General features: G+C 34.5%; 1 protein-coding gene and 1 pseudogene across 1 annotated transcript; one reads left to right on the forward strand and one right to left on the reverse strand.

The window, feature by feature from the left end:
* Nucleotides 1-13,150: 13,150 nt before the first annotated feature.
* LOC149157675 (heat shock 70 kDa protein, mitochondrial pseudogene) lies at nt 13,151-14,556 on the reverse strand (annotated as a pseudogene).
* Nucleotides 14,557-20,488: 5,932 nt separating this feature from the next.
* On the forward strand, nt 20,489-22,321 carry LOC149157676 (protein UNUSUAL FLORAL ORGANS-like). Its single transcript, XM_089437653.1, has one exon. It carries the CDS (start codon nt 20,950-20,952, stop codon nt 22,111-22,113), a length of 1,164 nt encoding a protein of 387 aa, XP_089293779.1. The 5' UTR covers nt 20,489-20,949; the 3' UTR covers nt 22,114-22,321.
* Nucleotides 22,322-22,617: the final 296 nt, after the last annotated feature.

A 22,617-nucleotide genomic window follows, 5' to 3' on the forward strand; every position in this document is an offset into this window, starting at 1 on the left:
AAAAGTGGATTCTAGAATTGGAAACTAAATTGGTTTCACAAAATCGTGTGTATATTGATTGGGATCAAGAGTGCATTTGGTGTTTCCCAAAAAGAAATAAGCCAGAATTGTTATTGAAGGGACACTGAGCACAATGGATGGCATGTATGGAAATTGAATGTAGAATACACTTTGGTGTCAAGTGGCTGAGCATGTACACGTGCAATGGAAACAAGATAAACCAAATGAAGCCACATGGGAGATGGCTGATCAAAAGAGGGTGTCACACCCATATTTTGTTGTTGAGTAAACAATGGTAAATGTAATTGTAAATATGTAATATTTATTTATAAATATCATTCTTTTTTAGTATTTTGTTGCTAAGAACACCAAGGAAAATGGTCCTCTCAAGGGGGTGGGGTTTGTAACACCCATGGTGTACACCCCTTGATTTTCATAATGTAATTTTACTCTGATTATAAATTACTATAAATTTATCTAAATGGCTTAAAAAGTGGCACAACATATCCACAATATAGAGGGGAAAATGAGAAAGAAACAGAGTGATGTTAGTTGGCACCACTGCTTAATCAAATGCAGATATATCAAGAAATACCCTAAAGAATATTCAGTAAAGAACATGAATAGACACCCAAGAAATGATAAAAAGAAATTTGAACAACAAGAGGTGGTTGGATTTTTGTTGAATGGAAGAACTTTGAGGACAAAATTGGATTTTTGGGAAAGGAGCCAAACTTGTGAGCATGAATAGCTGAGTTTTCTTGAAAAATCCCCATGGATTGTGGATCTAGCTTGAGGGCGTTTTTTGTAATAACTACATGCTATGACTAGTCTATGGTTGGGTGGAAAATTGAAGTGCAACCTTTAGTTTAAACCATTGTAGTATATCAATAAGTGATATTAACTATGAGTTGTGAATATGACGATTAATTTTTTTATTGAATTAATGTATAAGTCTTTGATAGTCTTGCATGGTTGTAGGAAATTGTTGCATGAAATTAATAGGAAAAATGCCTTGACTATTCTATGGATTATATTGAAATTATACCTTGAGGTTGTAATAACTATGTCTTGATTTTTATGTGAAAGTTAATATGTTTCAAGTGGACATGCAGGGATATGTGATTACTGTTGCTCACTTTTCTACTATAACTTTTCTTTTGGGAGGTTGTAGAAGTTGAAACTTGGATCACGGTCAAGGGTGAAACCTGTTGATCCTTTAGTCTAGTTTTTAGATCTTGGGTAGTGAATTTTTTGGAAATATGATTAGAAGAAGTTTATCTTCCTAAATGCATCTTCAAATAGATCATACTGGCATTTCCACTATAAAATTTCTTCTAAGAGGTTCCATAACCTGAAACTTGGTCTATAGTGAGGTGAAATCTCTTTGGTCATTTGACCCAACTTTTAGATCTAGGGTCATTATAATTTAGGATATATTACTATAGGAAGTTGAGCTTCATGAATTCTCTTAAAATCGTGCATCAGACATGCCATGTTGGCATTTATAGTATAATTTTTCTTCTGGGAGATTCCAAAAGCTGAAACTTGGTCCATAGTGAGGGGAAATATCACTAATGATCAAGTCCAACTTTTAGATGTTGGGCGGTGATATTTTAGATATGAATAGAGGTAATTAAGCTTCCTTAATTCTCATAAAATAATTCATCAAACAAGTCATGTTATCCTTTATGTTATAACTTTTGTTCCAAAACGTTGTAGAAGTTGAAACTTGAACCATAGTGAGGCGAACTCCCACTAATAATTTGGTTTATCTTTTAGAAGTTGGACTTCTATAATTTAGGATATATGCCTTGAAGAATTTTCTATATTAGTTTTCATGCAAAGTGTTTGAAGAAATGCCTAAATGGTTTAATTATTCACTGCATACAAATTGTTTGATGAAATTCCCCAATGATTTTTTTTTTTGGATGAGGATAATATTCTTGTATGGTAGTATTGTTTTAGCTAATATATTCCTATTTGCATGAAAATAAGTTTTTTTATTAGTTGCATCCAAAGTGTTTGAAGAAATTCCTAAATGATTTAATGAGTCATTCTATACAAATTGTTTGATGAAATGCTCTAATGAAAATGTTATTTTGTTGTTGGGGATAATATTGTTGTATTATAATATTGCTGTAATTGATATATGCCTAATGGAATACAAAGAATTTTAATAAATTTATTAAAGGTGTTTTATTGCAATTTGCATACAAACTACTTGATAAAATACCTCAAAGGCAAAATCGAAATTTGCATGATTGAGTGGTATATTTAGTTAGTATGTTATGAATAGAATTAAAGTGATGTTTCTAATTTGATTTAATACAAAATCTTTGAAAAAATGTATACAAGAAAATGCTACTTAATTGGTTATGTACAAAGTATTTTAAGAAAGGTTTACATGTAAATTGTTTGAGAAAATGTATGATAGATGAAAATCAAGTTTTTGCAAGTGTGGTTAGGATAAATTTAGTAGGGCTATGTGATGAAGTGGTATAAAATCTTATTGTTAAGCTAGTAAAAGGAAACATACCCCATAACCTATGTAAGTCATTAGGGGAATTGGATATGTTATAACAATTCATTGTGCTTAAGTGTTCTAACTGTGTCTTTACATACAATCTATCATCTTGGAGCTTAATTACTCTTCTATTGTTTTCGTTTTGTGTGTGTTTTTTTTATGGTTTAGATACCTCAGTTCATTCAAATATGATTTTTCTATGATATGTATAAACTAGTGGTTTTCCTTTTTCATCAAACCACTTGCATACAAAAGCAAGGTAATAATGGAATTTGTTCATTTAAAAACATAGTAAAATTAAAAAGATAACAATATATGCTTATTTTTTCAAACTTTTCAAATTGAAAATATTAGTTTTTGTATTATGGATTCTATGACCCTTCTCTCCCCCCCCCCCCCCTCTCTAGCACACATAGATTCATTTACACTAGTGGTTTCTTCATTCACTCTAACCACTTACATATAAAAGGAAAAATAATATTAAGATTCATTTATTCAAAAATTTGTGTAAACTAAACAAATTAATAAGATGGGCTACACATTTTTTTCAAACTTGTTAGATCTTTTTTTTAATTGATTTCACCCATAATAGATTTAACCGTTGAATCTCATCGTTTACATAACACTTCATAATATAGCAATAGCCAATTGAATTGCTCCCAATTAGACAAATTTATTAAACTTGAAATATTAATGAATTGATTTTTTTTTATGTATACATAAAACTGGAAAAAAAAAAATCATATTTTTAAAATTTAATTTTTAATTTTTTTTTAATTGAAATTCAATTTTAATTTTATATTTTTACTATACATAAAATTATACCGTAATAATCACATATATTTTAATCAGTTATTTTTTTTTATCTTTATTATTTTATATTCATGCATTTTTTTATAAATATCCATTATGTTATGAAACAAATAAATCAGTAAAAAAAATATTGAATTAATGGATAATTAAATCAAATTGTAACTATATTTATAATATTTATTGTATATAACAAAATAAAATTTTAGAGAAATATTGAACTACAAAACAAAACTCATCCCTCATGTTATAGAATAAATAATTAAGTGAAATGAAAACATCTACATCACCCCATGGTTGTATGTTTATTTAAGAAAAAGGAAGAACACCATATTAGATTTAATAAGTACATGGGTACATCACACCATCGATAGCCGGAGATTGTTGATGTCTATACTTTTTTTTTCATATAATAAAATAAATTGTGTGTTTATTTAAGAAAAAGAGAAGAAAACATACCTAGAATAAAATATTGTTTCTCTCCATTACTAAAATTTTAACTTGGATTGGTTAACAATTTAGTATTTTAGCTAGAGTAGACCACAATAGATATTCATGTTTTTCTTTATAATTTTCAGATATCATGGTTATTGTTTTTTAGTATTGGGTTAGAGGTAGGAGGATGCTTACAGAAGCTTTACTTATTTTATATATACAAATCATAATTCAAAGTTCATGATGAAAACTAGTGAAAGCCACACCATATTATTGTAATAATCAAAATATATGAAATTTATATTAAAAAATAAATAAAAATCATCACAAATTTAAAAAGTTAAAAAAGCTAGAAGTATAATAAAATATAACGTATTTATCCAAAATACCAAACTGTAAAGATTTCAACCTAACTTTTCCAACATCTTCCAAATATATAATAGTCAAACTCATCTTCCAAATATATAATAGTCAATCTCTACATGGTGAGGGTGTCAAGAATGTTGAGCACATGCTAGAGCTATCAATAAGCTCACATTCTGAAAACTTTTAGGAGAGCTATGAATAAGCTCACTTTCTTAAAGCCTTCACAATTTAATTGTGTAGTTATATGATGGGTTTTATATGGAGTCTTTGACCACTCAAATCAAACCGGGGAAAATTTTTGATAATTGGAGTTTGATTCCACTAGGGTGGATTGAATCATAATAGGGTGGATTTATGGGGCACATTTATCTTTATATATTTTTTCTTATTTTTAAATGGAATTATATCTATATATATATATAAAGAAAGGGTGAAATTTTAAAATATGTGTCTTAATGATTTATGAGTCGAATGTCACATTCATAATTTTGTTGTCATTGACTATTTAACCCCTTTGACTCATTGTAACTCACTCATTAAATGCATGTAAGAGGCTATAGACAAAGAATAATATAACTTAGTTATGAAATCATGGGATAAGTACAACACTATTGAAAGTTGTATCATTAAATGCATGTGAAAGGTGGGTGATAGTGTCCTCTCATCTAGTTAAGACAACACGGGTTGAGTATAATAATTGTGAGTAGTTGTGATAGTCGAACATGCCTGGGAGAATAAAGATATTCAAGTACAAGAACAATTTATTTTTCGGAACAAGAAGAAGAGAAAAAATAATAGTTTGATCTTGTAAAAGTGTTGGAAGCCATACTTTATGTTGGAAAACAACAATGACAACTAGTAATTACATGGACAACTATGTTGTCATGTTTGTTAGGAGTTCTTGTTGAAAAACTACCCAAGAACATGCTGAAATGTTGCTTCAAGAACTCCTTCTATAATTTGATTTCATGGATCCCTTAATGAGGTATTCCTAACGATTTCTTAGAGTCCTTGATGAGATATTCCTAATAATTTTTTTCTTAGAGCTTGGAGGGGTTGAGGATTCTCTAAGGGACTCAATTGAGTTGTATAAACTGACACAAAAGAGAGCTAGATGGTTAGAATGATTATTGTAGTTGTGTCACTATAGTTTCGCTAAATATTGGATTGTTTCTATGGGCTATTGATAGTGGTAAGAGCCTCTCCATCCTCATGGACTCATAGGTAGGTGACATGTCTTAAAAAGAAATAATACAACAAAGCTTATGGTTTGGTGGAATCTCCAAGATGATACAATGGGTTAAGTGTTTAGTTATGTAAATATACCTAAAAATAAGTGTTCTAGGAAATGTGGTTGTTTACTATTTTAATAGTGTTTAACTATTATATTTTATTTGTGCTTACACATAACCACTATCTATACTTAAATAATATTTTATCTATAAACATTTTTATGATTAAATACATGAATCTATTCATCATTTTATATGTATTCATTTTATTTATCAAAGTTATGATATATTGATATAACTTATTTATCTAAACTCGAAATACTCATAAGCTATAAAATTGTATAATTACAAAATTTAATTATAAAATTACAATATTTTATTATGTGAAATTGTCAAATAATTTACTTAAAAATTAAAATATATTTAAAAATTAAAATCATCTCATACTCAATAAACAACTGTTATTAATTTATTTTTATCATAATAAATATAAACATTTTTATCATAATACATACAATACAATATTTTTACACCGTAAGGCATTCCCATCTAAGAAGAACTCCCCCAGCTGCCACTCTGCATTGTTTTGCACTGTTGATCTTATGTGTTAGACGATTCAAATATTATCCACCGTTAGATGCAAGTTTTAGTTGTTTTGGTTGGTTAGGGTATGTCAGTTACACTCTTTCTTCCAAGCCTTTGCATATTCGATGCGCGGGGATCCTGTCAGAGTATTTTCAGTGGATGCAGAGCCATTCTTCTTGGAAGCCAAGCAAATTCTAGCACAAATACTCCTACAGTTGTTGACGAGGAGCCCAACGAAATGAAAGATTTGATGTGTGCCTTGTTAGTGTGGACCCGACTGGTGGAGCTTGAAGTTGAAGGAGGCATTTCAGAATCCATGAAGTCGACCTGCCTTAGATAAAGGGCTTTCAAAGCCACTAAAGTGTAACGGCATGGTCTTCACACTCGCTATAGCCTCTTTATCGCATTTCTGGGTTGAATTTCCTATAAATCTTTCTGAATGGTTACAACAACTCCAAGAGGCACCAGAACATAGGGATAGGAGAAAGAAACAGATAAAATGGACAAATGTTTCACCTGTACCAAATGGAACACTCTGAAGTTTTTCATAATCTTGTGACACAATTAGCGCCAGTGAAGAATCATAATGTATGTTGTCATTAAAACTGAATGAATGATGTCCATCCTGAAATGAATGGCCTGAAAATGATCCATGATTGTTGGAAGAAGAGGGACTGGAAGAGTCTACGTTGTGGTAAGATTGGCATGGCATCAAATAAGGCTTGTGGAAAGAACCTTTAGGTAATGAGATATCAAGGGGTTGGGGCAATTTGATAATCGCATCCCAGACATCGGGGCGGTCAATGTGTAGAAAGATGCCGATGTAGTAGAGTTGGGAAGTGCATCTATTTTGAAATGAGGACTCTCTGTGTGATGGTGTGGCAAGCTACCACTGTGGTGATCAATTGCAGAATGTAGCATATATGATGAACAACCAAATTGAGTATAAGAATCAAAAGTTTGACGATGGTAATGGTAGTATGAGCTATTACAATGGATGCTCTCTAGATAGGGTAAGGATATGAACCGTGGGTTAAAGGTGCAGAGTGTAACCATCCCCACTGGAGTAGATTGAGTTGGGGAGTAGGGGACTACCTGTTCCCTACCCTTTCTATTTGAAATTGCCTTAGTTTTTTACTATCAATATTATATTCATATAATACCTAAAAACCATTTAGGCCATTTTTGTATTTGTTTACCCTTTCTAGTAAATTTAAAATAATGACATTTCTAATTTTGTAGGTATACATCCTTCTCCGAGCTATTCCCATTGCTTGCTACAAGGACTTTGCTATTGGTGAAGGTTTAGAAAATTTCACAAAAAAATTGGTTCGATGACTCTCATAGTGGAGAACTCTGTGCAATTTGTAGGACCTCTGGCTACCACATCCTTTAGTACAAATACAACTTTCGAACTGCGGAGTCCCAAGCGAGTGCAGGTATATTATTCATCACAATTTTACAAGTATGGACTTGTATTTTGCAAATACAAAAATTGAGGTTTGATTCCTGAATAAACCCATTTTGAAAACAAAGTTTTTTATGTTGCACAATGCAAATGAGATGCTAATGTTACACTTGATATTTGATCTCAAAAATGCAAAGACTCATTCCCGTAGAGGGCACCTTGTGGGGTAATTTGTTGCATCCTGTACAATTAACAGGCAACGAAAGACCCATTTTGAAATCGATCATAAGAATAATTGATTTGTGAAGAAAACCAACCACAGAAATCACTGACTTTAGATTAGAACAAATAAGTACATCACTGCAGTTTAGTACAATCTCCTGCCACCTATGTTTCCAACTACAGCTCTGCTAAAGAACAACCCTTTTTCAGGTCAGAGAGATGCCTTCTCAAACAACAAACCTTCTAAATGGTTCTAGCCATTTAAATTTTTCAAAACTGCTCTATTACTAGCCTAAATAAAAAAATTGATCTAAATGACTTTGGAAACCAGACACATATTTTGCAACTCTCAATTGATTTTTGATCATTTCCTCACCTCCTCATATTCAGCTTCAAGTGCCGAAGTTCCCCCTTCTGATCTAATAACATTGCCAACAAGTCTTAACAATGCTTTAATCCATCCATTAGGTTCCATTGTGGATGTGCTACATCCCATTGGATGGCCTCTTTTTTGAAAGGGATGAAGCTAGATGCCAGTCCGCTGCAATTCCTTACTTAAACCACTTTCCAAAACGACCAAATTATTTACTAGTCTAGTGCAATTCCTTACTTAAAACACTTTCCAAATGAACAAAATATCTACTGATTACATAAATTATACAATCTATATTAAAAACAAAAAACAAAACTCACAGCCAAATGTTTTGCATAGAATATGTGCAAAATTATAAATCTTATTCTTGATATTTATGAAAGAAGTGTTGTGGAACCACACAATATTTGGTTTTGGGTTGGATACAATAACATACTCACAGGTAATAACATAATCCCTCACTCCAGTGACTGTGATTTTAGTGTCTTTGTGTGTAATCTTCTTACATTAACATTTATTTAGGTGAATATTTTTTCCCATATTAATACTTTTTATTCTAATATGAAACTACTTTACAACCAGGTTACTTGATCATCCAAAGGATATGAAAACATTTAGTCGTATGGAGGACAAAGTGGAGAAAGCTAGCGAAGATAACATCCTTTTCTATCTACATTAAAAATGAGGTGCAAGCAAATTGATTGATGGTTTTCAAACAAACCAAAGGCGCAGTTTGTTCGACATGCTGAACTTTAGTTGACTTCTACTCTAACAAAATTTTGCGTGAAATGAGAGCAATTTCATTTATAACAATCCTCTGCCATCAAAATCCATTGATAAGTTTACCTCAGAATCTTTTACAAGACAAAATGTTTCTCTCGAAGAACTTTACCCTAAAGGATCTGGATATGTGTCAATATCCAGAAATAGAAATGGTGAAGTTGCCATAACTTATATGCATGCTACAGAAATTGAAGCTCTGATGCCAAAGCTTTTGCATGCTGACTACTATATGGAACCAACAATATAAGAATTAGCACTGAAAGAGAGTGTGGAACCTGATTATTGATGTCAGGTTAAAGATTTTGTCTTAGGTAGAAAATCTGATGGATCAATGAAGTTTTTGAGGAAACAAATGTTAGATGCCTTGGAGACTATTATTCAATTAAACAAGTGAAATTGGGACAATTTGAAAAGGTCATGGCAGTGAAATAGCCATCAAGAAGCTACCATTCATGTTGATATCTATGCGCCCAAATCCAGTAGAGACTCCACTATTATAAATCTATTGTATATAAAATTTGATACAAATTGGTCGGGAGGAGAGTATGTATATGTTTCTAAAGCATTTTTTGGATTCCAAGCTTTTGGTGCACTGAAATATTTTTTAATCACACCTTTTGACTTGTTCAAGGTACGTGCACAAGCAACACGTATTTCAAGGCCACCATACACCAAGAAAATATTTCCATTATTAATAAAAAACAACAAATTTTTCAAAATTTGTACCTATTTTTTCTCTTGATAAAATAAAATGGGATCAAATTTCTCGACTTTTATCAACATTTCCTTCAAATCATTCCAATGTGATTATTTATCTTAGAAAGTATCCATGGTTAATCACTGGATCTATTTAGCCTCTATTTATTAAGGATCTAAAATATTATTTTCCTTCCATGCTCATGGAAGGTTGGAGTGTCTTGTGGAGGGTCCTTTGACCAGGAGAAATTGAAGAAATTGGTCATTTTTTAACTAAGTTAAAAAGAGTATAGATTGCATTAAATTTGGAAGGAATGTGTTTCTTGCTATCTAAGCTTGACCATGCTCCATGACATCTCACTCCTACCTTAAATACTCGGCTTGGCTCAAGTGGCATAAACATGGCTTGGCCCATCCACTTTCTACATATATGACTAGGATGCTAAGCAAGAAAACACCTACCTAAGTCTTGATGTCCTATTTTGAAATGTCGCTAGGTGTTTCTTGTTTTTTCAATGAATAATGGACGGTGCTTAGGTATATTGTTCATCATAGTTTTACAAGTATGGACTTGAACTTTGCAAATAAAAAATTTGAGGTTTGATTCCTGAATAAACCCATTTTCAAAACAAAGTTTTTTATGTTGAATAATCCAAATGAGATGCTTATGTTACACTTGATATTTGATCTCAAAAATTCAAAGACTCATTCCTGTAGAGAGAACCCTTTGAGGTAATTTGTTAGATTCTGTACAATTAACAGGTAGCGAAAGACCCATTTTGAAATCGATCATAAGTATAATTGATTTGTGAAGAAAACCAACCATATGTTTTCAACTACATCTCTACTAAAGAGCAACCCTTTTTCGGGTTAGAGAGATGCCTTCTCAAACAAAAAACCTTCTAAATGGTTATAGCCATGGAAAATTTTAGGGGCGAATTTTTGCCCTTTGGGGGAACTAAGGGGTTTTAAATTTTTAGTGGGCGAATATTTTGTATCATAGTACATTTTTGCAAATTGCCTCAAATAGCCCACCTTATTTTAAGGGAGAGGGTAAAAAAGGTAAATTTAGCCCTTGAAATTAGGAGTTACAACCTTCCATTCGCCCTAATTTTCAAGAATAGGTTTTATTTAAGTGAATCCTATGGGCCAAATACCATATTTATAAAAGAGGTATGGTAAATTAATAAAAATATAAATAAATGAGAGGTGTGGTAAATAAATAAAACATTTTTTATAATTACTCCATAAGTCACCTTATATACATGCAAGGGTGTAAACAAATAAAAATATAAATAAAGTGGAGGTATGGTAAATAAATAAAACCTTTTTTTATACTTACTCAAAAGGTATGGTAAATAAATAAAAATATAAATAAACTAGATGTATGGTAAATAAATAAAATCTCCTTTTATATTTAGCCCATAACCCTCTTTCTATTTGTGAAGGCTCAAAAAAGAGGTTTTATTTAAGTGAATCCTATGGGCCAAATACAATATTTGTAAAAGAGGTATGGTAAACAAATAAAACATTTTTTTATATTTACTCCATAAGTCACCTTATATTTACGAACACTCAAAAAAATGCTTTATATTTAGGTGAAACCTATGGGCAAAATACTATGGGCCAAATACCATGGGCCAGATTATTATTAATACCATGCAAAAAACATTATTATCCTAATATTCTTATTAATAAAAATTAAAATGGCACATGGTATTCACCCATGGTATTCACCTCAAATGTAGCCTATTTAAATGGGGGAATTAAACTAGCATAGATCCATATTTACTCTGGATCTACTAAGCCCCGAGAGGTATCAAATATTGTGATATGTAAACTAGCATAGAGTGAAAAAATATTTGATCCCTCTCGGGGCTTGGTGGATCAAGAGTAAAAACGGATGTTGTAATTTAATGTATGTTAAACATTTCAACTTGGTTAAAATAAAAAACAAAATAAAAATCAATTATTAATCTTATTAATTTTTATAAATTACTAATAGTAATTTTTAAGCTCCAGGTTTATGATAACCCATGGTATTGACCCATGGTAATACCATGGTATTCATGTGAACCTAGACTATTTAAAGGGGAAATTCTATCATCTTAGATCCATCTTAATTCTGGGTCTACCAAGTGCTCAGAGGGATAAATAGATTTCATCCCCCTAAGAGTGGTAGATGTGGAGTTAAGATGGATATAGGTTGGTTTTTATGATAATGAAGATATTAAATAGACATAGGAAATTATATTGTAGAAACATCTTAAGGTGAATGGTTAAAGCTACATTTAGTCACTTCACAAAATTTAGTAAAAAATACCAATATCTCCATTAATATTGGTTTTTAACTTTTTCTGATTTAACAAAAAAAATTCAAAACAATGAAACCTTATCACCCTTTCCACATCGCCCTCGCAGAAGATTTCTCACCATGTTTAAGACATTCTCAATATGATATCTTCATGAAAAAGTTTAGGTACTGATGTTAGATTAGTTGTTTGAAAAATAAGTTGGTTTATACAACCTTTCATCTTCTGTGTTATTCTATTTTGTCCTAATGATCTGTAGGGGTTGGAGCCACTGCACCATATTTTCCTAAAAGGTGGAGATTGTTCAACAAAAAGGAAATTAATCTACATTTTACAATGCTGTTAAGAAATGCGAGACCTATGAGGGTAGTGAATTATGCTAATAAGCAATTTAGATTGGGAGAGACGTAATTAAATTTTATTATTTAATTGAAGATTTCCAATTAAAATAATAATAAATCTACATTTATATATTCATATATTGATTGGAAGGATTCTCACAGTGGTCACTTCTTTCAATTAGATCCCCTTCAAGCCCTTGGGATACATAATACTTTCTTATATAATATAGTTGGGGCTTGTTACTTGTTGGCATGTTGGGGTAAACAAACTTGATGTGTTTTTTTTTTATCTCGCAGTTGGAGTCTATGGAATAAGGAAGAAATTTGATAACTTGAAAAAAGTGGTAGCTTGACAAAAGTTGTAGAGAAAAGATTAATCTCTCATACCTTGACAGAACTCATTGTCAATATCAACACCTACAAGAACTTTGTTGTGGAATATTATCAAAACTAATAGAAGGATATGAAAGAGTGTATTGTAAGAACCTTGACAAACATGGCCACTGAAACTTGGAACATTGTTTGTAGGAAGAGAAAATTATGTTTCTTTTTCCAAACATGTATGTTAGTGTATTACAGTTTAATGAATATGTTTTCTTATTATCATATATGGTTTCATACTTTAACAAAACATTCGCTAAGACTTCACAATGTTTTATTATTCAGTAAAAGATTTGCCAAGATCTTACAAGATTTTATAATTCAGTGAAAGATTCTCCATCACTGTACAAGATAATATAATCTGGTGAGAGATTCACCAAATATATATATATATATATATATATATATATATATATATATATATATATATATATATATATATATATATATATATATATATATATTATATTATTGATAAAATCGCCTCCCATTTTTCCTATGTACCATGGGGATTAGCCCATTTATTATACATATAAATTTAGGGTGGTTCTTAAAATTGCCCCTGGTTCTAGCCATTTAAATTTTTCAAAACTGCTCTATTACTAGCCTAAATAAAAAAATTGATCTAAATGACTTTGGAAACCAAACACGTATTTTGCAACTCTCAATTGATTTTTGATCATTTCCTCACCTCCTCATATTCAGCTTCAGGTGCCTCAATTCCCCCTTTTGATCCAGAAGAAGATGACCCACTAGATTGTTGATGCATATGTTGTCCTATTTTCAAGGACACTTGACTTACAACGTCAGTTTTCGCTTTGATCATATCCAAGTCGTCACTGGACATGGATTTCTTCAAATCAGCTACTGTCGATTCGATTTCAGTGACTACATCTGCAGGAATCTTGTCCTTGTAGTCACTTAAGCTCTTCTCCACACTGTATATCATGCTATCTATGTGGTTTCTAGCATCAATTAACTGTTTCTTTTCCTGATCCTTTTGGGCATGCATCTCAACTTCCTTCACCATCTTCTGGATTTCATCGTCTGAAATCCCTCCAGATGATTTTATAGTAATTTGTTGCTCCTTTCCAGTGGATTTGTCGTGGGCAGATACAGTCACTATACCATTTGCATCAATGTCAAAGGTAAATTCTATTTGGGGAACACCTCTAGGAGCTGGTGGAATACCAACCAACTGAAACTCACCTAGAAGCTTATTGTCTACAACCATTTCATGCTCTCCTTGGAATACCCTTACACCAACCTGAGTTTGACCATCTGTTGCAGTTGAGAATATCTGACTCTTCTTCGTTGGGATTGTTGTATTTTTTCTTATTAACCTAGTGAAAACCCCGCCAAGTGTTTCTAATCCAAGAGAAAGAGGAGTCACATCCAGTAAAAGCATCTCCTTTACATCACCCCGCAGAATTCCACCTTGGATGGCAGCACCCATTGCCACAACCTCCTCTGGATTAACACCTTTACTTGGTGTCTTTCCAAAAATCTCAGCAACAATCTCTTGAACCCTGGGCACCCGACACATTCCTCCCACAAGAATAACTTCATCCACTTCCGATGTCATAATCCCTGCATCTTTTAGACAATTCTTGCAAGGGATTCTTGTTCTCTCGATTAAGTGATTTACTAGCATTTCAAACTTTGAACGAGTTATTGTCACATTCAAATGCTTTGCACCAGATGCATCTGCTGTGATAAATGGTAGATTAATCTCTGTCTGAGAAGAAGATGACAGTTGCACATTCTCTTTCTGTACAGCCTCGTGAAGCCTTTATAGGGCTAGCTTATCATGGGATAAGTAAAAAAATTCCATCTTTTTTAACTCACCAACTAAATATTGGAGTAGCGTATTATCAAAATCTTCACCACCCAAAAAATATCACAATTTCTGGCCTTGACCTGCAATAAAAAAATAACAAGGTTACAATAATTCGCTTCACAAAGAAAAGAATGAGAAGAAATAAACCATTAGTGTAAAATAAACTAACATCACGATTCTCAGGGGAAGGAACGTGCCTCGAATACACCATTGGATATTTCAAGCACTGATACATTGAAAGTACCCCCACCCTAGAAACAAACTTTCAACTGGAAATTCCAATCATACATTGTTGAGGTGCGCAAAGCATTAAGCCATCCACTCAGGTTCTATCCTCACTGTGTTAAAGCAAGATGCAAGTCTTTCGGTTCATTGCAACACAAGCATTGCCAAATATGCAAATTACAAGTACAAATGATTAACAAAATAAATAACCCAAGTATTCAACAATAAAGAAGTGAGAATAAAAGGACGGACACAACCATCACAATCCCCTAATCTAAAGACATACTTGATATTCTTAGACATCCAACCAAAATATCTTTCATTTCATCTCGCAATCAAGTTGGGTAAAATTTACCCACTATTTCTTACCAAATAGTGCAATTTTTATGTCCTTTTATTAACTAAATCCAACAATCAAGAAAATTTCTCTACAAAATTGCCAATAAGGCCCAACAATGCTTTAAGCCATCCATCAGGTTCCATTGTGGATGTGCTACATCCCACTAGATGGCCTTAGTTTTGAAAGAGGCGAAGCTAGATGTGACTCTATTACAATTCCTTACTTAAAACACTTTCTAAAACGATCAAAATATTTACTAGTCTGGTGAAATTCCATACTTAAACACTTTCCAAGTGAACAAAATTTCTAATGATTATATAAATTACACAATCTATATTAAAAAACAAAAAACAAAGCTCACAGCCAAATGTTTTGCATAGAATAGGTGCAAAACTATAAACCTTATTCTTGATAATTATGAAAGAAGTGTTGTGGAACCACAGAATACTTGGTTTTGGGTTGGATACAATAACATAATCATAGGTAATAACATAATCCCTCACTCCAATGATTGTGATTTTAGTGCCTTTGTGTAGTCTTCTTACATTCACATTTATTTTGGAGAATATTTTTTCCCATATTAATACTTTTTATTCTAATATGAAACTAATTTACAACCAGGTTACTCGATCATCCAAAGGATATGAAAACATTTAGTCGTATGGAGGACAAAGTGGAGCAAGCTAGCATAGATAACATCCTTTGCTATCTACGTTAAAAATGAGGTGCAAGAAAATTGGTTGATGGTTTTCAAACAAACCAAAGGCGCAGTGTGTTCGGCATGATGAGCTTTAGTTGACTTCTACCATAACAGATTTTTGGGCTAAATGAGAGTAATTTCATTTATAACAATCCTCTACCATCAAAATCCATTGATAAGTTTACCTCAAAATCTTTTACGAGAAAAAATGTTTCTCTAGAAGAACGTTACCATAAAGGATCTAAATATGTGCCAACATCTAGAAATAGAAATGGTGAAGCTGCCATAACTTATATGCATGCTACAAAAATTGAAGCTCTCCAAAGATTTTGCGTGCTGACTACTATATGGAACAAAGATACAAGAATTAGCAGTGAAATATAATGTCGAACGTGATTGTTCTTGTGAGGTTAAAGATTTTGTCTTAGGTAGAAAAGGTTATGGATCAGTGAAGTATTTTGGGAAATAGATGCTAGATGCCTTGAGTTTTAGAGTATTATTCAATTCAACAAATCAAGATCCTTGTGTCCATGGATGAAAGCAAAATGCATCTTGTAGTCCAGGGCATAGACAAGCCTGCAGAAATTTTATTATTAAATGTGAAATGCAAGGACAAAAAGACAGGTTAAGAGTTCTTAGAAGGCCGTGAGGTGGAAAATTTTGAGAAAAGGATAAAACAGATCACTAAAGAGGAGGGTGCCAACTTTATTTCATTTAATGCTAGCAAGGGAGAATGGAAATTCCAAGTAAAACATTTCACTAGATATTGCCTGGATGGGTTTGACAGCAAGTGATGGAGAATCACTTGTGAAGCCCTGTAACAACTCTACATCTAAACAAATATTGTAGGGGTTGAGTTGCATATACTTGTTCTGATATTCTACTATTCTGTGATTATAGTACCTTGCCCCATGGCTATATTAGGAAGCACAACTGATTTGATGTCTGACTTTTGTGTATGGAGTTTGTTGTAATGGAATGACATTACAATATGGGGTGCATTCAACTTGCATCTTGTGATAGGATTCATCATTGTGCAACATCCCCTGCAAGCTATTTTTTGTTCTTTTGCATATAGTTGAGCCAATGTTAATGTCTCTGCTTCAAATGCATTATTTTCACCATACATGTTATTTCTATTCATTGTGTTTTGGTCTAATGTTCAATCTCTCTAGATGCAAGGATTGCTCACATTTGGCTATAATTTTCACATAATTCATAGATATAGCTTTCCATAATTTTTTTACAAAATGGTAATGCCAATTTTTCAGTGATAAGCCTCCCAATTTCCCCAGAAAGGATCATGTAGGTGCGCTCTGGAAAATGGCAACGAGACCCATGCCCATACTTGTGGTAACAGTCTAATCATCTGATTGCTCTGCAATATTCATGGCTTATAAGATTTTCAATCATTTTTATATATTGAGATCAGTGACATTAAAAATTGAAATTTTATTTAAGATTACATGCCATAGACAGTATAAAATTATAAATATAGTCAACTGAAGAACAAACATTGAGTATCAAATATAAATGTCAATATGAATATGCATTTTACAGGTATAAGTTTCAAAATTTCCATATTTATTTTTTACATTAGGGTGATGTTGCTATTGTTTAAATTGGTCCATCTCTTGTTAAGTGGGACAATACCTATATTTTTTTTTCCAAGTTAGGCTAATTCTATTACTGAAAAAATATTGTACACTGAAGCCTTAGCCTGTGCATATCCATGCCTGAGTGTTGGAAAAAAACAACAGAAACAGAGACTGGATTGCCCATAATGAGAAACCTACCTGAATCAAAAAATGATTGCAAAAATTAACTTGCTGCCCACGCAGGGGAAACTAGTAATTGCACACAATTTTTTATCAGTTTTTCCAGGTGAAACAAAAACTAACCAAGGACCCTAAAACCATTAGTTTTTCCGAAACTCCCATTAAAGAAATGAGAAAGAAAAATTCCCAAAAACTTGAGAATAGCATACACATGGCAGGTTGTGTGGTAGGCTGTGTGGCAAACACGTGGCAAGCAGTGTGGCTGACTAGGAGTGAGGCGAAGACAACGGGTGTTCCTCCATTATGAAGCACCTGTAATCTTCCATGTCGACACCTGCTTGTTGTGAAACCTCTGCGTTGTTTGCCTACTGCGTCGATTGTTCCTCCTCGATGAAACAACGTTAAGGATCCATGTCTTCTTCTTCATGTTGGTCCTGGTCTGCCTCCTTCCTCGTTTGTCTTGTCTCCTTCCCAGTCTACCACGTCACTGCTCCTTGGTTGCTCGTTTGAGCCATGAATAGTTCTACTCTAGTGTGGCCACCACCTTCAGTGGCCTGTCCCTTAATTTCTTGCTTCGTCTCGTGAAAGGATATGGAGATAGTGGCAGTGATGATGGGCCTGTTCATGGATGAACGAAAGGTGAATTGGGCAGAATGGAGATGCGACTGTGGATTGGAAGGAGTGCCCCTGGGAGGTGAAGTAGGATTGGAAGGAATGTCGCTAGGAGGTGACGCAGGGGGCATCGAATGGAGGCGGTGAGGTTGAGAGTGGCCTCTTCCACTACGGGTGTTTGGGTAGCACCCTGTAGTCTGTTGGGCCAGAGAGGAAGTGGAATTAGAGATCAGAGAACGAGGGAGATGAGTCAATCTTCCTCTGCTTTTGCCTTTGCGACTTCGCATACGATTACACATTCTTGGCATGTTGGCGCCAGGTGTTTGATAATTTCTTCCGGGATTAGGCTCAAAGTGATGCAGAGGCTCAGTAGAATTTACGGGCGGCTTAGAGGAGGGACTAGCTGCAGAGGTCGAGTGGAAGACGAAATGGCAGGCCAGGCTCTGAGTGAAGTGAATTCCTGGGCCTAACTCAATGCAGTATAGGAGGTGGCAGTGCCTCCTAGTGCTAGTGCGAGTGCTAGGAGCTGCAACAGCGTGAGGGCAGAGGCATTGTAGAGGCAGAGGAAAATGGAGAGCTGTAGTGGTAAGATTAGCACCGGGAGTCATTTTTGCGTGGAGCCGAGGCGAGTGGTTGTAGACAGGTTGGAGACGACGCTCCCTTAAATGCCATTTGCGACTGGTGTTAATGCCATTTTTAGACCGTTGTGCTAGATTACGGATGGCCATGTGGTCTGGTCACATGTCGTTTCGTTCGGCCGCCACCTTATTGTCCTTGCTGAGCACCTGCATTCGAGAGGGACAATACCTATATTAATGAAACATTTCTTCTTAATTTATTTACGTAGGTAGGGTACCCTTATTTTCCATTTCCCTATACAGAACTTCTGTCACATCTTCTTTCTTCTATGCTACTCTTTTCTAGCCTTAAGGTGTTTCCTTTACAACATCTCAGTGAAATTGTTGATTTATTTGCTATAATAAATAAAATGAATATAATGTTATGGATGTCATATTTGTAACTTTTTCTTTATTTTCTATTTATATTTGTAATTTTATCTTTATTTGTTATTTATATATCTATGATTATTTTATTATGTTTTTCCATATATATGTTAGTTTTTTACAATTAATAATAATAATTGAAATTGAAATTATAACTTAGTTATTTTTAATGATTTTTTTAGTTTTATATTGTAACATATTATAAAATAAATATTATGAATTAAATTAATCTTTATATAATTATTAATTATATACATTTACTAATTAACTTTAATTATATATATTTATTAATTATATGTTTAACTTTTATGTGTGTTTGTTTAATTTTATATATTTATTAATTATATATTTAAATTTTGTTTGATTGATTTGAGAATTTGAATTTGAATTTCATGATTTCAATTGTGCTTTATAACATTGTGATAGCCAATTCCACTGCACCATGTGCACCAATTATTTAATTTATATATATGATGTTGATGTGAAATTTTGAGTTTTAGTTATTGACATACATTATGTCTTTCGGTTTGGTTTCAATTTTATTGTCACAAATGGTCAATAAATAATTTTCGATGTTTTTTTTAACAGGTGGGAAACCTACCATAATTTACTTGTGGAAGTAGCAACGAGGACAACCATCTCATCACTCTTATTCATGGAAACCATACCTCTCGAATAACCCACTGCTGTTGTCCGTAAGGGACAGATTTTCGCTCTTGCTAGATGTCTCTCGATCTTGGGATCCAAGAAAGACAAGCTCTTAGCCAAGCAAAAACAATTTTAAAGCATACTCAAAACCCAATAATCTTGAGAGGTTAACCAAATGACTAATTTCCAGAATGTATATTAATTTCAATAATGAAAGAATATTGTTGGCTGAAATGTGAGATTTGTGGCTGTAATTTAGCCCCGATTGTCTTCAACCTTTTAGATCTTATCCTTTCTATTGGTGGCGTGTAGTACGGAGCAGTCTGGTATGGTGGTGGATTCATATGGCGATGGGGAAATCGGAAGAGGACGGCGAAGCAAGAATAGTAGGTAAGCGTGTAAACGTGAATTTTAAAGAGAGGGGCTGAATCCCAGGCCGCGAATTGCCAAAAATCAAGTTGCTTATTCTACAACGTATAGGCTAGGCAGGCTACGTATTTTCTAATTTCGAAGCAGACTGATAGGCCGACAGGAGCAGTGGTAGTACTTAAAAGAAGCAAGTACTTTGCGCGCGCAGAAGGAAAGAGTAAAGAATTGTGCAGTTTCACGGGCAAGAAAAACAATATGATATCGCCAACGTACAGTGAAGTACTGAATCTACTGCCAATGCATGCATTCAGCTCGACTCCACTTACCTAAACGATAAAAGAGTTTCTTTCTGATCCTGTGCTGTGCAGTGTGTAGCTGTGCTGCAAGTACTCTTGTTATTTGTACAACAAAAGTTGGGAGAGAGAAACGGATCAGCGCCACCTTTGTCGACAGAGGGTACACTATTTGAAGCCGGTGGGATGCCCCCTCTTTTCCTTTCTTCCTTCTTCTTCTTGGGACAAACGAGTCTTTGGGTATCGCGTTGCATTCATGAAACTCTCTTTCTCGGCTGTTACACAGCAGCTGCTCGCCCGACAGAAGAGCAATGTCAACTCAGTCTGTTGCTCAGTACTTTGTATTGTAATTTGTATTGTCTTGTATTGTCTGCCAGCTACTCATGCAGCGCCCACCTACTATTACGTACTTTCTCTGTGCTACTTCGACTCACCCTCCTCAGATGCTGCTGCGGCTTCTGTGCTTCGATTCTCTCGTGTTTATGCCTCTCGATATCAACGCATGCAATTGATATTCAAAACGAGATGCCCCCAAAACCACCTCCCCCGACCCCCCACCAAGCCGCTCCAATTTTTTTATATATAATGTTGTTTTGTCTAGGGATTTTTTATACATAATGTTGCTTTGTTAGGGTTTGTGTGAGGTAAGAGTCTGAGATAATAATATTAATGGATCCTTCTCTGTCTCAGCTGGTTATTCGAAGCTATGGAAGCCGAGAATCATCATCCTCGTCTTCCAGTTCCAGTCAAGGAACGTGGATGGATCCGAGGCTGTGGAGTATGTTGCCACCGAAACTGGTGGAGAAAATACTTGCTTGCCTTCCCCCTCCTAGCTTCTTTCGAATGCGTTCGGTGTGCAAACACTGGTACCGTCTCTTGTTTTCCGACAGCTTTCTTGAATTGTGCGCCGAGGCCGCTCCTCAGAGGCAATGGTTTCTACTGTTCAAGCCTGGAGTTTGGACAGAAGGGTATCTCTACGATCCCTTCTCCATGTCATGGTTCAGGACATCGCTCTCCTCGTTGCCCTCCATATTCTCTGTGGTGGCCTCAGCCGGTGGGCTACTGTGTTGCCTCTCAGAAAATCCAGGCTGCAAGACTGTGCTCATATGCAATCCCTTGACAAAAGAATGCCTGCAATTACCCTGCACTTTGAAAGAGCGTTTTGTTCCATCAGTGGGGCTTATTGTCGAGAAGGAGACCAAGGCCTATAAAGTTATTGTTGCAGGCGATGACATGATTTCGCCATTTGCTGTCAAGAATCTGACAACCGAGATGTATGATTCGGTTTGCCAGTATTGGACCATAGCCGGTCCTCTACCCCGACTCTGCAATCTCGAATCAGGTAAGATGACCCATGCCAATGGAATTCTATACTGCATGAATTACAGCCCTTTCAGTGTCCTGGCCTATGATCTAGAGCCGGGAATGTGGAGCAAGATCCAGGCCCCCATGCGCCGTTTTCTCAGGAGCCCCAACTTAGTTGAGTGCAGGGGGCGCCTGGTTATGGTGGCCGCTGTTCAGAAAAGTAAGCTGAACGTCCCCAAGAGCGTCAGGATTTGGGGTCTCCAGGATTCCAGGACTGGGTGGGTAGAGCTGGAGAGAATGCCACAGTCCTTGTATGATGAGTTCATGAAGGTCTGTGACCAGGAGACCTTTAGCTGCATCGCGCATGGGAATATCATTTTGATCAGTTGCAGCAAAAGCTCAGATATGCTCACCTATGATATGTATCACAAGCTGTGGAGTTGGGTGCCCAGGTGCCCTTTTGTTCACGCTACACAAGGCTTACAAGGGTTTGCCTTCGAGCCCAGGTTAGAGACTTCTGTCTGCTAATATTGAAAGTTTATGTATATGTCATCGTCTTGGGGTCGCGCTCATGTTTAGGGTTGAAGTTTAGTATTAGAATGATGTCGTCCATATAGTTAATGTTATAAATTTTCTGTGGGTTGTCAAATAGTGTCTTTCATTCATTTCAAACAATGTGGAAACTCAGAGACATCTTGTGAACAAATGGCAGTTTACCACTTCAGTTGTATGGTTATCTTTTGTGTTTTTCCAATTAAAGCTTCCATGGTTGTCTTGTCATTTACTGGGTTTGTTTCAATTTTCTTCCGTTATTTCAGAATGCGAATCTGAATCGTTTCATGAAAACTTATTTTTAATCTCTGTAATTTGGGCTTGTTTTAGTATAGTCAGTTTTATTAGATTAACAGAGACATGAATGGTCCTCGGAAAATGAATTTCGTTATGCTTTACATAAAGATTCCATTGTTCAAAGTGACTGTGGCCTGAAACCGTTACGCTGCGTCGTGCAAGATCTTCATGCATGTACGTTCT

The sequence above is a fragment of the Pinus tabuliformis genome, chromosome 5_2 (genome assembly GCF_031772625.1).
Source record: "Pinus tabuliformis cultivar Carrire ecotype Pingquan chromosome 5_2, CPIR1, whole genome shotgun sequence".
Lineage (NCBI taxonomy): Eukaryota > Viridiplantae > Streptophyta > Pinopsida > Pinales > Pinaceae > Pinus > Pinus tabuliformis.

What these genes read in the sequence shown, in the direction of transcription:
- LOC149157676 (XM_089437653.1), top strand. Translation starts at nt 20,950, where the DNA reads ATGGATCCTTCTCTGTCTCAGCTGGTTATTCGAAGCTATGGAAGCCGA.